This window comes from Chelonoidis abingdonii, chromosome 1, assembly GCF_003597395.2.
Source record: "Chelonoidis abingdonii isolate Lonesome George chromosome 1, CheloAbing_2.0, whole genome shotgun sequence".
NCBI classification, from domain to species: Eukaryota; Metazoa; Chordata; order Testudines; family Testudinidae; genus Chelonoidis; species Chelonoidis abingdonii.
This window is the reverse complement of record NC_133769.1, coordinates 331,460,063-331,475,448: the sequence shown is the minus strand read 5'-3', so window position 1 is coordinate 331,475,448 and position 15,386 is coordinate 331,460,063. Positions and strand designations below refer to the sequence as shown.

Sequence of the window (15,386 nt, the reverse complement as noted above, 5' to 3'; positions counted from 1 at the left end):
CATGGGAGGTATGGTTGGCTTGGCAGTTCTGACGGGCTCTCTCACATGGAGGGGCAACTATCTGCATTTTTAACCCACCCTCCTACCCCCAGCTTTATCTACTCTCCCACCCTGCTTTGGTGTGAGGACCGCTACCCTTCTGCTCACAGTCCTTCCTGCCCACCCCTTGCCAGAGCGGGAGAGCCACAGCATTCAACTCGCAGCCCTGGCGCAGGATGGACTTCGGTGACACACTTTCATTCCCTGTGACTTGACCTCACTGCTGCATCCAGGACTGTGAAGAGGAGAATGCCCATTTTCACCTTGCAGCTGATATTGAATCCTACCCATCTGTCCACCGTCCCTCCACACCCAATCTCATTTCTGGCTTCCCCTTGCACCTCCTCAGCCAATACTGAACCCCACTGGACCAAACCATCTGCTTCCCCTTCCCCAGCTAACCAGGATATTCCTATTCTAGTATTCATAAAATCATAGCATCCATCATAGGGTTGGAGGGAGGGGACTCTCCAGAGCGTCATCTTAGTTCCAAACGCCCTGCTTGTAAATAGCAGGACAAGGGTCCCCCAATTGGCCCCCTCAAGGATTAGAAACTCCCATAACCCTATGGGTTTTAGCTCAAGGGCCAAATTGCTCAAATCCACTTGAGCTTATCCCCCCCCTGATCCAACACAGTCCTGCTTCCCTTCCACTCCAGCCAAACCTATCCCCCCACTGACCTGAACCATGTCTGCTTTCCTTCCTACTAACCCTGTATACCCATTTATGATTGGCAGTATCTGCCATTCTTAATTTCTATTAATATCATAATTCAATATTATAAAAGTGGAGAAAAAATGATAGATTTGATTATGAGAAAAATGAAGGGAAAGAAGTATAAGGTGACCAAAACAGGGCTGTATTTCTGATGTTCAATCAAACATTGTCTTTAATTTTAAGGACAAAGTCATCCTGTGATCTCTTAATGAATGTATTGTTCCGTAGGAAAGGTAATGCATAATTGAGCTTATTTCAGCCTTCTATCCAATCCATCAAACAAAAAATCCTAGCATCTGCTCATGCTGTAATAATACTTTTTGATTATTCTATATTGTTTACTCCAGATGCATGGCCAACATGAATCAATCATGATCATAATCATTCAGTTTGTGGATACGGCCCCTACTTCAGAGACAGAGAATTTGAGACTGATTCACATATTCCATAAAGGAACACTTCTTGGATTTGTGTCGCATTACGAGACACGGGAAGCTGTTATGACAGAAACTATTCCTTCACCAGTTAGAGAGATGTCACTGCCTTATAGAAAAACTTGTGTGGTCTAGGACAGATAATGGGAGCAATATAAAAGCTGGAAAGAAAATTGTCGTCCAGCTAACAGAATGTTTGCGGATAATAATCCCACGATAACCTGTTTACGTTCTTGCATCACAGCGGTGTGCAACCATTTGGGCGACCTAGAGCGGTCGCCTGGAGCACTAAGATTTGGGGTAGCCATTTTCTTCAGCTGCAACTGGCGGCAGCCGGATCTTCAGCAGCCCAGTCGCCACCGCATTTAGGCGGAGGAGCTGGGGCATGGAAACGGCGGGCAAGCTTGCCTGCAGCAAGTAAGGTGGGGGGAGCGTGCTTCAGCGAGGAGGCGAGGCGCGGTAGCTGGGGCTGAGTAGGTGTGTGCTTCCAGTAGGGTGGGGGGTGTGGAGCTGCCGCGGGGGGGATGCCTCAAGGCAGAGGGGGGGAGCTGCCGCGGGAGGGGGGTGCCTCAGGGTGAGGGTGCGAGGGGGGAGGGCCCAAGGTGGAAGTTTTGCCTAGGGTGTGAAACATCCTTGCACCGGCCCTGTTGAGTGGTGCACTGACAGCATGCCTCTCGAGCTTCAAGCTTTACCCGAGAATCCTCCAGGCACACCCCCTTGGCCACAGCATCCAAAGCTTTGGAACAACCTCAAGAGATAGAAGAACAGGAAGCTGGTACCGAGGCAGAAGTGACACTGCGGACCATATCTTCCCCTTCTCCAGACAAAGGCATCACATCTCCATCTTTGGCAGACAAATTTTGTCTTTTCCAGGAGCTGGCAAAAAGGGTGGCAGACACTCTCCATATACCATTGGAGGAAGTCAAGGATGCCTACCATCAGCTCCTTGACATCCTCCACCCTTCATCCTCCTCAAAGATTTCCCTGCTGATTAATGAAGCCATTTTAGACCCTGCAAAGACTATGTGGCAAATGCCAGCACCAGTGACACCAACCTGCAAGCAAGCAAACAAAAAATACTATGTCCTCACCAAGGACTCTGAATTCCTATTTTCCCACCTGCCACCCAACTCCATTGTGGTGGATGCTGTCGGCTACCACAGCTGACAACATCAGTCAAGGGCTACTTCCTATGATAGGGATTGGAAGCACCTTGATTTTTTCAGGCAGAAAAGCGTATTCCTCGGCCACTCTGCAGTATCGCCAACTACCAAACCCTCATGGCGAAATACAACTACATAAAGTACTCTCAACTAAATTACTTTGTTGAAAAGTTCGCAGAGACATATCATGACTCCTTTAAGGTGATTATCCTAGATGGCCAATTAGTGGCAAAGACATTGCTGTAATCTGCCCTTGACGTGGCTGACATGGTGGCTAGGTCCATTTCCACAGCTGTGGTGATGCAACGAGTGTCATGGCTTCATTTGTGGGGATTCCTGAAAGAGATGCAGTCCATGGTTAAGGACCTTTCCTTTGAGGGCACAAAGCTCTTTGCCGAGAAGACTAACACCTCCCTTCATACCCTGAAGGTCTCGAGGGCTACCCTCTGGTCACTGGTTATCTATATACTGGGACAAAAGAGATGATTTAGTCCCCAGTCCCAGCACAGACCACAAGAGTCTTAATACCATCCTCAGAGCCACTACGAGCTACAAAGAAAGAAAGGGAAATTCCCTAAACACAAACCATCTGGCCTACAATTCTTGTCCTAGCCCTCTATGTCTACATACCACTTTGAGTTGAGACAAGCTGAGGCACTGTTAGACCATTCCCCCTGAATGACACAGCCTAGCATCATTCCACATCCATTTGGCCACTGAGTGGCAGCGTACCACAGTGACTGGGACCAATTATTAAGATCCTAATGGACAACATAGGCTGTATGTACTACATCAATTGGCAGCAGGGAGCCAGGTCACCTTCTCTATGCATGGTGCAATGAGGTTATGGAACTGGTGCATCTCCCACAATCTTACACTGTCTGCAGCTTACCTCCTAGGCACACAAAACTCAAGAGCAGAAAATCTCAGTTGCAAAGTCCCGCACAACTAATAATGGGATATACACCCAACAGTATTTCATGACCTATTCAGACAATTGGGAACATTATCCACAGACCTGTTCACCACTTACCGTGCTACTGCTCCAGAGGGGGATGAGACAGCACTCCCTGAACAATGCTCTCCTTCTCCCATGGGACAAGGACCTTCTCTTTTTTTCCCTACTGCTGAAGGTCCTGCTGAAAACGAAAAGGGATGGAGCCCATGTCATTCTGTTTGCTTCTTCTTTCAGAGACAGACCTGGTACTCTTACCTGTCACAGCTCATGATATGCCTGCTGATCTCCCTCCCTCCCTCCCTCCCATTCCACACCTCCTCTCACAGAACAAATGACGTACCCTGCATCCCAACTTGGGGATTCTCCATCTCAAGGCATGGCTCCTGCTTGGTTCCAACACCTAGAAAGCTCCTGTTCAAGGGAGGTGCTGGAGGTTCTTCTTTGAGTGCTGTCCCTGTGGGTGCTCCACTCTAGGGTGACGGTGCATCTCGGCGCTCTTGATCAAGGATTTTCGGTAGCAGTGCCTGGTTGGGGCGCACGCACTCAGATGATATCTCTCGTCTAGATGGAATCTTCCTGAGTGCGTGTGCCCCACACCCTCCTCAGTTCCTTCTCAACCATCCTTGGCTGAAAACGGGACTCGTGGCAGTGCTGCCTTTTTCTTCCCTAGTCTTGATAGGAAATAGAAATAATTATTAATTACTTCCCAGTTGTTTCCCTTCCTTTAGTGTAGTTAAATATCAGAGGGGTAGCCGTGTTAGTCTGGATCCATAAAAGCAGCAAAGAATCCTGTGGCACCTTTTAGACTAACGTCTCTAATTCATAATGCCAGGAGCTTCAGGATTTAAAAGATGCATCTCTTGTCAGGAATCCATGCCATGGTCAGATGGGCACTCGCACTGTGTGAAGTGCCTCGGGGACACCCACAGCCCCGCGAAGTGCCTCCATTGCGCGAGTCTCAAATCAAGAGCTTGTCATGACAGGGATCTGCTGCTCAAAATCCCTGCAGCCGCTGTCAGAGACAGGAAAGGTTAAACCCACTCCCACACGCTCCCCAGCCAGATCGGAACTGGTGGGGAGCGTTGCTTCACCCTCCCTGGCGTGGAGGCAAGAAGCACAACAGTCTCACAGAAGAGACTCTAACAAGGGTAGGAGGTCTCCCGTGAGATCCCTACCCTTGGTGCTGACAGCACCAAAGGCAGGAGCCTCAGCCTGCTCTAATGCCTCAGCAACGGCTGCTGACAGAGCACAGAGGCAGGGACCCGACTCCCGCACCGGAAGGTCTTGGGGAATCGGTCCCCTCAACGTGACGGCCGCGGGCGCAGACACTCACTTCCTCAGCACCGCATACGCCACAGCACCAGCACCGCATTCCTCGCCTGGCAGCCGACAATGGCCGCGGTGCGACAAGCACGTTCAGCAGCAACGACAAAACGGCCGCGGTGCCACAGCCAATCAGTTTCGGCGCTAAAAAGCAGCACGGTCCTGACAGCACGCTCTGCCTCAGCACGAAAACAGACTGCAGTGCGACAAAGCGCACTCAGCTTGGCATCGAGAAGAATATCGGCACCCAGCAGTCTTCTAACAGCGCACCGCAGCAAGACCCCTGCAGGATACCTCTACGCAGGCTGCAGCAACAGTCTGTTTCAATTCCTCCCTACTAATTGAGCTGAGCAGAGAGCAGGCTCAGCTGCAGCCCAGGGAGGCAGGAGCGAACAATTCTCATCAAAGTGACTTCAGTGCACAGGAGCCTCACGCTCCGCTCCTAGATACAGGAGGTACTCAATTTCCTGAACCGCACTCTCTCCACTGAACTGGCTTTCGGGGCTGAGGTGACCTTCAGTTACAGCAGACGCAAAGTGGAGTTCTCTCTCCTCCTGCTTCTCCCAAGGCATTTGCCACCGTCAAGGCATGGCTCCAAGGTCAACGAACCTCAGTTTCCTATTGCCTCCGTGGGTGGCACGGGTTTGCCTCGCCTTGCCTGGGCTGCAATGGTCAATGGCAGAATCCTCTACCTATCATCTTCCATCGCTGCTCAATTCTCTGCCATCCATTCTAGGGTACCGACCCCTTCCTGAGATGGAGCTAGTGCCATATCCTGACTCACCTAAAATCCTACTCTCCACTAGCCTTGGATGAAGCCCTCCTCCCTTCACCTCCACAGGCATGGACGATGCAAACAATTTTCAAGAAACTTTTTAGCGAGGTTGGCACTAGTCAGGATACTCCCTTAAGCAAGAGGTTCAAGAGACGCAACCACAAACTCCTCAAAATCCTCAATCCATGCTGGCGCCCATTGAAAAATTGCACTCCCTATAATGAAGCACTCATGGAGCCACGCTGACATCTCTCTGGCAACCCCAGCTCTCTAGTACGAATTGCAAGAAGGCTGAACGTAAATACGATGATTGCAAACTATTCTGCTCTCCTCGCCAGTTATGATTTTGATAATTACAATAAGCTTTTCAAATTTGCCTCCTACATTCCAGAGGACAGAAGAGCAGACTTTAGTCAGGATTGATTTAAAGGACAACTGATTTCCAGAACGGCGCTACAGGCGTCTCTAGACACGGCGAACATAGCAGCCCGTACCACTGCAACTGCAGTGGTTATGCGCAGATGCTCATGGCTCTCTGCATCCGGCATTCCTAAAGAACTCCAGACCAAAGTGGAAGATCTCCCTTTTGATAAGGACAAACTCTTCTCCAAAAAAACTGAACTCCTCCACACCATGAAAGATTCTAGAGAGACACTGCGCACCCCGGGCATTCATCCATCTCTTCCCAGGAGACAACAATACCAACCCTACCAAAGACCACGCACACATCAGTACTATCGTCCTCAGCTTCGACCATATGACACAACTAGGAATCGTACTAGACCCCCCAAGCGCAGACAAAATCAAAATCAAGCCACCACCTTCCTTCCATCGGGCAATAAACAACAGTTTTGAAACGTTGGTTGAGAGCCTGCATGACCACCCCTTGATTCCACTGCTTACTTGCCCATTTGGCCACCGCCTCCAGTATTTCCAACATGCCTGGCAGCGGATTACACAGGACCACTGGGTCCTCGAAATAGTTCAGACTGGTTACTCCATCCCTTTTATATCCTACCCTTCCCCCTTCCCCGTCCCTCGTCAGGGACCCTTCTCACGAGCAATTACTTGGCACAGAAGTGGCACATTTTCTGCAACTAGGCGGAGTGGAACCTGTGCCGACGCAACACCAAGGGATAGGTTTCTACTCCCATTACTTTCCTACACAGAAAAAGACCGGGAGATAGAGGCCTATACTAGACCTACGCCTAATGAACAAATTCGTGAGGATGCAAAGATTCAAGATAGTCACACTGGGCACAATAATACCTGTCCTGGTTCAACGGGACTGGTTCACAGCCCTCGACTTACAAGATGCTTACTTCCATATATCAATTCATCCAGCTCACAGACACTTCCTACGGTTCACAATCACAGGACCATTTTCAATATAGAGTTCTTCCTTTCAGACTCTCCACAGCTCCAAGTGTTTTTTCCAAGACCCTAGCCGTGGTCGTGGCTCACCTCCACAAACACAGGGTCACATTGTTCCCCTACCTGGACGATTGTCTCATCAAGAGCGACTCCTATGGCGAGACACTTCAAGCCACGCGTTTCGCCATCTCCCTCTTTCACAGCCTAGGCCTCCAAATAAACATCCAAAAATCCACCCTGACACCTACGCAACAGATCGAGTTCATCGGAGTTCATCTCGACTCAACCCGGAGCAGGGCCTCTCTCCCATACAACAGATTCTTCGCTATCACGCAGCTCATGTGCACGCTCTCTATTCGTCCCAGGATGCAAGAAAGAATCTGCCTGCAGCTCCTTGGTCACATGGCAGCCACCACCTTTGTGGTTCAACACACCAGGCTACCTATGAGATGTCTCCAGGGCTGACTCAACTCCAGTTTCAAACCCAACAGACACCCCTTAGGGATGCTGCTAATTCCTCCTCCCAATGTTATAGCTTCCCTACAATGGTGGACAAGTCCAGAAAACCTCTGCACAAGGGTTTCCTTCCAGCAATGATCCACAACGCTCATGCTCACCACGGACGCTTCCCTGTCCGGTTGGGGAGCGCATCTAGGGGAACACAGGGCACAAGGCTGGTGGTCCGCATCAGAGACACATCTACACATAAATCTCTTAGAGCTCAAAGCAGTGAGGAGAGCATGCCTTCACTTTCTTCCCCTCATAAAGAACAAATATCTGCGGGTCTTAACAGACAACATAACATGTATGTATTACATAAACAGACAAGGGGGAGCCCGATCACATTCCCTTTGCATGGAAGCCATTCAACTATGGAATTGGTGCCTACGACATCAAATACAAATCATCGCTTACTACCTACCAGGCTACCACAACACTACTGCCGACGCACTCAGCAGGCACTTCTTGACAGAACATGAATGGGAACTGCATCCCGCAATACTCCAACAGCTTTTCTCCCATTGGGGCACTCTGTCAATAGATCTCTTTGCCACAACCCAAAACCAAAAATGCCTCCTGTTTTGCTCCAGGGCGGGACTCGGGACAGCATCCCTAGGAGATGCATTCCTCATCCCATGGAACAACTACTTCCTGTACGCCTTCCCACCAATCCCTCTGTTACACAGCGTTCTTCGGAAGATCGTGGACGACAAGGCCTAGGTCATCCTGATTGCCCTAGCTTGGTCAAGAGAGATGTGGTATTCCTACCTTCTCCGCATGTCCTCCCATTACCCATGAGCTCTCTCCAACAGGCCAGACCTCCTTTACCAGGACCACGGACGAGTTCTTCACCCCCAGCTCCAAAAGCTCCACCTCACAGCCTGGTTCCTTCATGGTTCTAAGCCCATGAACTAATCTGTTCCAAGCAAGTCCAATATGTCCTTCTGCACAATAGGAAAGACTCCACTCGTAAAACCTAGTGGAAGCGTTTTGCTCTTTGGTGCTCACATAAGCATTTAGCACCCAATAATGTGACCCTCCCTAACATTCTAGACTACCGCCTGAAACTAAAACAGACGGACGTTCGCTCAGCTCCATTTCAAAGTGCAACCTGGCGCACTTACCACCTCCAATGACCTATTAGAATGGATACTCACTCTTTTACCACCCCACCATTAAACGCTTTCTCCGGCCTGCAAAGTCTCTACCCTGAAATTCACCCAACAGTGGCTACATGGATTTAACCTCATTCTTTCATGGATCTCTGAAAACCTCCATCTGAGCCCTTGGGTACCTCCTCCATCTCCATATATCCATGAAGGTGACTTTCTTTAGTTGCCGTATATCGGCAAGGAGAGTTGGTGAAATGAGTGCCCTGATGGCCCACCCTCCCTACACAATCTTCTCAAGATAGTTCACTTGAGACCACATCCTAATTTCTTCCTAAGGTTGTATCGACCTTCCACTTCAACCAACCTATGTGTTTACCTCTCCTATCCCAAACCTCAACAAAACTCCGCAAAGAGGCAACCCTGCATAGTCTCCGACTCAGGCGAGCAATTGCCTTTTATTTTAGACAGGACTAACCATTTCACAAGTCTCCAAGACTCTTTGTTTCATGCGCAGAGATCGAAAGGTACTTGCTTTCTTCTAAACAACGCCTGATCAAAGTGGGATCTCTGACTGATCAGATCTGTACCGTGCGAAAAATCTTCAATCCGGTCCCGATATTAGAACTCATTCCCACTAGAGCCATGTCGGCATCCATTGCCTTCCTACACAAACGTCCCATTTCCTGATATCTGCAAATGCTACTTGGTCATTCAAACACAATTTTGCAAACATCTATGCTCTCACGCAAGACACCATGGCAGACACAATAGTAGGCTACAAGTACTATTCTACATACTCCTGCCGCATTCCAAAGTCCCACCAACCATAGTGGATACTGCTATACATTCACCTAGAGTGGAGCACCCACAGGGACAGCACTCGAAGAAGAAGAGAAAGTTACTCATCTTGCAGTAACTGAGGTTCTTCGAGATGTGTGTCCCTGTGGGTGCTCCACTCTCCACCCCATCCCCTCTACTTTGGAATACTGACATGATTCTCCACGGTAGAGAAGGAACTGAGGAGGATGTGGGGCGCATGCACTCCGGAAGATTCCAACTAGATGGGAGATATCATCTGAATGTGTGCGCCCCAGCCAGGCACTGCTACCGAAAATCTCCGATCAACAGCACCGGGACGCACCGTCACCCTGGAGTGGAGCACCCACAGGGACACATCTCGAAGAATCTCAGTTACTGCAAGATGAGTAACTTTCTCTTCTATTACACAGTAGAAAGTCCTCGTCTTGACATAATTACCTGCAGAAATGGCCCAGCAAATATCCCCAACCTCAGCAACTCTTCCACGTATTTTAGACTATACTATGACTCTTAAAAAATCAGGATTATCTGTAAGGATTATTTTAGGGTCCATCTAGCAGCTATAACAACTTTTCAACAACCTTTAGGCCTTCAGGGTATGCACTGTCAACTAAAACGTAGCAATTACTTCAATAAGAAGGATTTCCAAACTGCAACATGTTAGTCGACCCCTATTATATGGTTTGTTATAAGGATACAATTTCTGTATTATTCCTCACACCTCATTCATCCAACACTCAGGAAACAGTTCATGCTTTGTGGAGCTTTGGCATTCTACCTTGACCACAGTAATGCATTCAGAACTTCTAACAGGCTTTTCATAGCCTAGGCCAAGAGAATCAAATGCCAACCAGTGTCAACTCAATGTATATTGCACTGGATCTCTGTCTGTGTCAAGCGATGCTATGATCTTGTGAAAGTCTTTCCTCCAGTGAGAATAATAGCTCACTCTGTCAGGGCCCAGTCCACTTCATCAGCCTTTCTGATCAGTGTTCCCATAACAAATATATGTAAAGTGGCAATGAGGTCATCTGTACATACCTCTTTCAGACATGCCATCACTCAAGCCTCTTGTGACTATGCTAACTTTAGTAAATCCATGTTGCAGTCTTTCTTCGGATGATCCAAAGCCTCACCACCTGTAAGGAAACTGCTACAGAGTCACCTAAAATGGAATGTATACTGTGGCAAATTGCCAGCACTATTATGATGGGTCTCACACTTTCTCTCCTTTGGGGGGGTTCAGGGCACCATTTCTTGCCCCTGAATTGGAATATTAATTGCCCCACTAGTGTCCTTAAGGAGGGGAGTGGAGAGGGAGGGACCAGGTCCCAGCCCAGGGGCCCTGAGGATAGCGGTGAACCACTTGAACTGGTGGTTCCTTCCCCTGGGCTACTTCCCTTTCCTGCCCTTCAGCTTGTGGGGAGGCTTCCTGCCCTCCCTCTGCACAAGCCAGGTGACCCTTACCTAGGGTCTTGGACTTCTTAGCCCACTGCAGCACTCCTCCAAACTTTCCTTTGCTTCCCTTCAAACTGTTCTCTGTTCCAAAACCAATCTTCTCTGCTCCAACTCCTTCAGACTGTTCTCTGCTCCAATACCAATCCTTTCTGCTCCAACTCCCACACTGTCTGATTGAAGCAGGGGTTTTTACCATGTGACTGACTGCATGTGCTCTAATTGGCTTCAGGTGCTCTAGTTAATCTATAGCAAACTTTCTTCCCCTTACAGGGAATAAGGCTCCCTTCTGACCCTCTCCTGCTGCCCTCTGGTCATGTTGTATCACAATACATGCCCAATTACTTGAAGGAAAAAAAACCAACAGTTACTTACCTACAGTAGCTGTTTTTTTGTTTTTTTGGAGATGTGTTGTGCACATATAAATTCCACAATCCTTCCACCTGTCCTGTGACTTTGGTTAATACTTTCACAAGCAGAACAGAGAGGAAGATGACACACATGCCTCTTTTATGCTTTTGTCTGAGTGCATGAGGAGAGCAGAGGCATATGCGTTCCCTCATGGTACTTCTGGCAAAGGTCTCTGACTCAAGAACACTGGGCACACACATACCTAAGGTGGAATGTATATGTGCATAAAACATCTTGAAGAACAAGAGTTATTGTAAGTAAGTTACCATTGTTTTTTGGTTTCAGGTCTGATTTTTTTTAAATCTTTTATTTATTGGTTAGTTGTTTTCAGGTTGTATCGTCTAATGCACTGAAGTGTGAAATAACTGTTGCTCCATTATTTGTCACCTGCTTGATTACGTGCCACCTTGACAAAATGGCTAACTTGACTCAGTGGGTTTGTTTTATTTACAACACAGTTATATTTCTACATTAAACGCAATTCTGTCCTGACACTGGACCCAGAGGGACTACTCACACTTAAAGTTAAGTATGTGTGTGTTTTCAAGGTGGAAGCCTTGGATCATAACATTAGTTTACACAGCTTTCATCATCATTCTTCGTTTTTCAATGACTAGTTTTCTGTGGGAGTGCAGGAACTCTGGGACTCAAGTGCTAAACTTTTATCAAAAGATAGATTGCCAGCAATTGTATCTGTTGGGCTAATGTTATAGATTTTGATCACTTTAGGACTACATTTTTTAATTATGTTTGTGTATTTTGAATAAGGTGGTTTTTGTTTGTGTTTTAATTTAAAAAAAGTTCTGGAAAGAAAACAATAAATGATTCAAACCTATAGTGTTATGGCATTTCAACAGGAGACTTCATCGAAATTTTACCAAGTCATTCCAGCTATCAAGTTTTAATAGTTTCTTTCTCCTGCAAAGAGGGAAAAATACATATTTATTGTATGAATTGATTCCCATAAGATGGTATATTATTCTCAATGTGGTTCTCTAAGATTTTATATTGAATGTTTTGGGGAATTGATAATCACTTTGTACCACATGCTGCCATTTCCAAATATATCTACCATATTTTCTGTTCTAGAGTGACCAAAAGTGGGGAATAGTCTGGGGGAAAAAGTGTGTGGGGTCATAAAAATACAATATTGACTTCCTCATCTACCTACACCATCAGAAAAAGGGAGATTTGGAAGGAAAACATGGTGTAGTTATTTATGGATAACTGCCAGTCAGAGGTAATCCCAGCCACGAATTTGGGGGAAAAGGGAGCTGGATTGGGGACTTTGGTTAGACTGATTATAGAGGTGGGGACCAGCTCCCAATCTGAATGTCTCCAAAGTTAAAAGGGTATTTCAATCGAGGATTGTAATTTGGGTCCATCTCTGCTGCTCATCAGTATGTTGAGTGCCTATTCAAATAATTAGGTTTTCTGGTTTATGTTACATCTGTCAACTAAATGAGAGCTCTAAACTCAAAAGATTAATTCAGACACTTCACTCTTTGGTATCAGAGGGGTAGCCATGTTAGTCTGGATTTGTAAAAACAGCAAAGAATCCTGTGGCACCTTATAGACTAACAGATGTTTTGGAGCATGAGCTTTTGTGCTCCAAAACGAAAGCTCATGCTCCAAAACATCTGTTAGTCTATAAGGTGCCACAGGATTCTTTGCTGCTTTCACTCTTTGGCTGGTTTTCTATTCCAAAGGCTCTTTTCATAACTTTATTAATAATATATATGGCAATGATAAATTATATAAATTGTTTTGAAATCTATTTGTTCTGCTAAAACTGCAAATCTTTCTTGATACTGTAGGACTCATCACTACTTCTGCAGTCTACTCATAATGTGACTGTGAATGCACGCAATTCAGATGGTGAAGTCACAGGCAGATTAAATGTGGGTAAGTCTAAATTATTTTCTTTTGTTTAGCGTTTTGTATGGATTTTAATGAATATATGTAAAGAGTTTTGAACGTGTAAAGGTCAGTATACATGCTAATTGTTCATTTGAATAGCCCACCTGCCACTCAATATGTACTAAGGTCGTATTTCTCACTCACCAATTAATTGGTAACTCCATAAATGTATAAAGCATTTGTTTCCTGCAGGTTTTGACAGGAAAACCAAAGGTGTGGCTGTCTGTTTTTGTCTCACTGTTATTAGCTTTTTACAAAATTGTTTAAATGGTTCTACTTTCTGTTTTTCTTTCACACTTTTTAATGGCTGTATTTGTTTAAATTAGGCAGTTTAGGGGTGTAACTGACTGGAGGAAATAATATGTATGCTGTTGCAGTTCATTGAAACAGTAGTAGGGGTATCAGCAGGAATTTGGATGTGGTAATTTCAAATTTGACATGGTCTTGAGTGCTTGCCTTTACATTCACTACAATGGTGTACCATGCCTGAGGCAATTAACAGAGCTGTCCAAAGTAAACTTCCTCCTTCAAAGTGCTCTGGAGAAAATTAGGTAGAGTAAAATGCTTGAATTATGTTATTTCTTCAAATTCTGGTGACTGCTGGATTATCTACACTACAAAAAACTCTAATATTGTCTTCATTTTTGAAGTGTTGGTTCAATAATTTGTTTACTCTTTTTGAATATATTTTTTAGAAAGAATTATCACCTTATGTTGAGGAATCCAGAACTCCTTAAAAAGACAAGCATTCTTCTTTGAGTGTTTGTCCATACGTATTTCACATTTCGTGCACATTCACCCCATGCATTCGAGTTTGGATTCTTTTGACCAGCAGTGGCTGTTGGGGCCATACCTGCACCCTACGTGGCTTAGTACTCCCCTACCCAAGAGCATAAAGGGTGGCATGACCCAAACACTCCCTTAGTTCTTTCTTACCACCTATTGCTATGAATAAAAACTTTGGCATTATCCAACCCTCTCATTCATTGTGTGATTTATACTTTCTAGTATAAATAGTTCATGATCATTGTAGTTTTAGATTGTTAGTTAACAGTTAGTAATAGTTTTAGACTTTTATTCTCCCTTTTAAAAAAAAGTCCATATTGTTTTTCATTAGTTTTCCTAATGAGACTTTCCCAGTACCAGGTCCAGTACTTATGGATGGAAAAAAAAGTCTCCTAGGTTTAAAAACTGCCCATCTTGTGGTATAGTAATGCTGCTTAATAATGGACCTATTGTGCCTGAGTAAAGGATACATTCCTGACAAATGTGCCATTTGAAAGTCATTCTGTAAGAGAACACAAAGGTAAGAGAGCTCACCGCATGCTATTTTTGCTGGAGAGGTCTATATGCCCCTCTTCAGATCCTTCTGCACCAAGGCTCTTGGTACTGGCAACATTGGTACCCACCACTGGGGTCCTGATAGCTTCTGTCCACCTGTCTGTGGTAGTAACATTCTTAATACCAACAGTTTACTCGATACTGGGTGATCTGACTGTCTCGGAATAACCACTTTTGTCTTGGATGAACATAACAATTTCAATACCAGCTAATAGCTTACTACAGTGCCTATTACTTTGGCGATACCAACTGAGGGACACACTGAAGTTTTACCTGAGACCCCAGTTAAGACAGTTCCAGCTCTAGGAGAGAAATAATTTTTCTCCTCTTAAGATTTGGAGCATAGTAGGGATACATTGCCAGCACACACCCACAGGTCCAGGTCTTTGATCCCTATGGTTCTGAAAAGGATTCAGAGGCACATTATTATAATGCTAGACCTAGAGGTTCTAAATGGTACACCTCTCATGGTATCTCCCCGTCTGGCCTCCTGCCCCATACCCTTACCATCTTCCTTGGCCATATTTGGCATCAACTGCTTACAGACAGCCAGGAACTCAGCTTTTGCAGCCCCATCCACAGTTAGGTCCTGCTCTCCACACAGATATAAAGCCAAAAAGATCAGGGCTCTGAGGAAGAGGATTTTCAGGCTGCTGTCAGATAATACTGTTGCCCGTTTCCTGTTCAACACTTGATAAGGCTGTGGTACAATTGTCATCAAGCATACAGCCAAATGATTATAAAACATTTCAAGAATCATTATGCTGGAAGATGGACATTCTTGAAATTCCATTGGATGTTTTCCAGGAGAAATCCCTTAAAGCATATATACATCTCTGCCTGGACAGTTTGCAATGCCAAAAAATTATGACCTGCTGGAGCCAGTCAAAATCCTCAGGAAGACACGTGACACTTACATCTGGCTGACAGCTACATCCGAAAGGGCTGATCAACAATATCAAGTTCCCTCATAAGGATTTGAGCAGTTCTATATGCATCCCTGTCATAAACAGATAGCTAAGGGTTAATGTCTCTTTCACCTGT

General features: G+C 45.9%; 1 protein-coding gene across 1 annotated transcript in view; it reads left to right on the top strand.

Annotated features, from left to right (window-relative positions):
* The window catches only part of SGCG (sarcoglycan gamma), a 158,993-nt gene that overhangs the window by 12,911 nt on the left and 130,696 nt on the right, over positions 1-15,386 (top strand). The window contains exon 3 of the mRNA XM_075061665.1: positions 12,899-12,986. Coding sequence (XP_074917766.1) covers positions 12,899-12,986 — 88 coding nt within the window. The remainder of the gene's footprint in view (positions 1-12,898; positions 12,987-15,386) is intronic.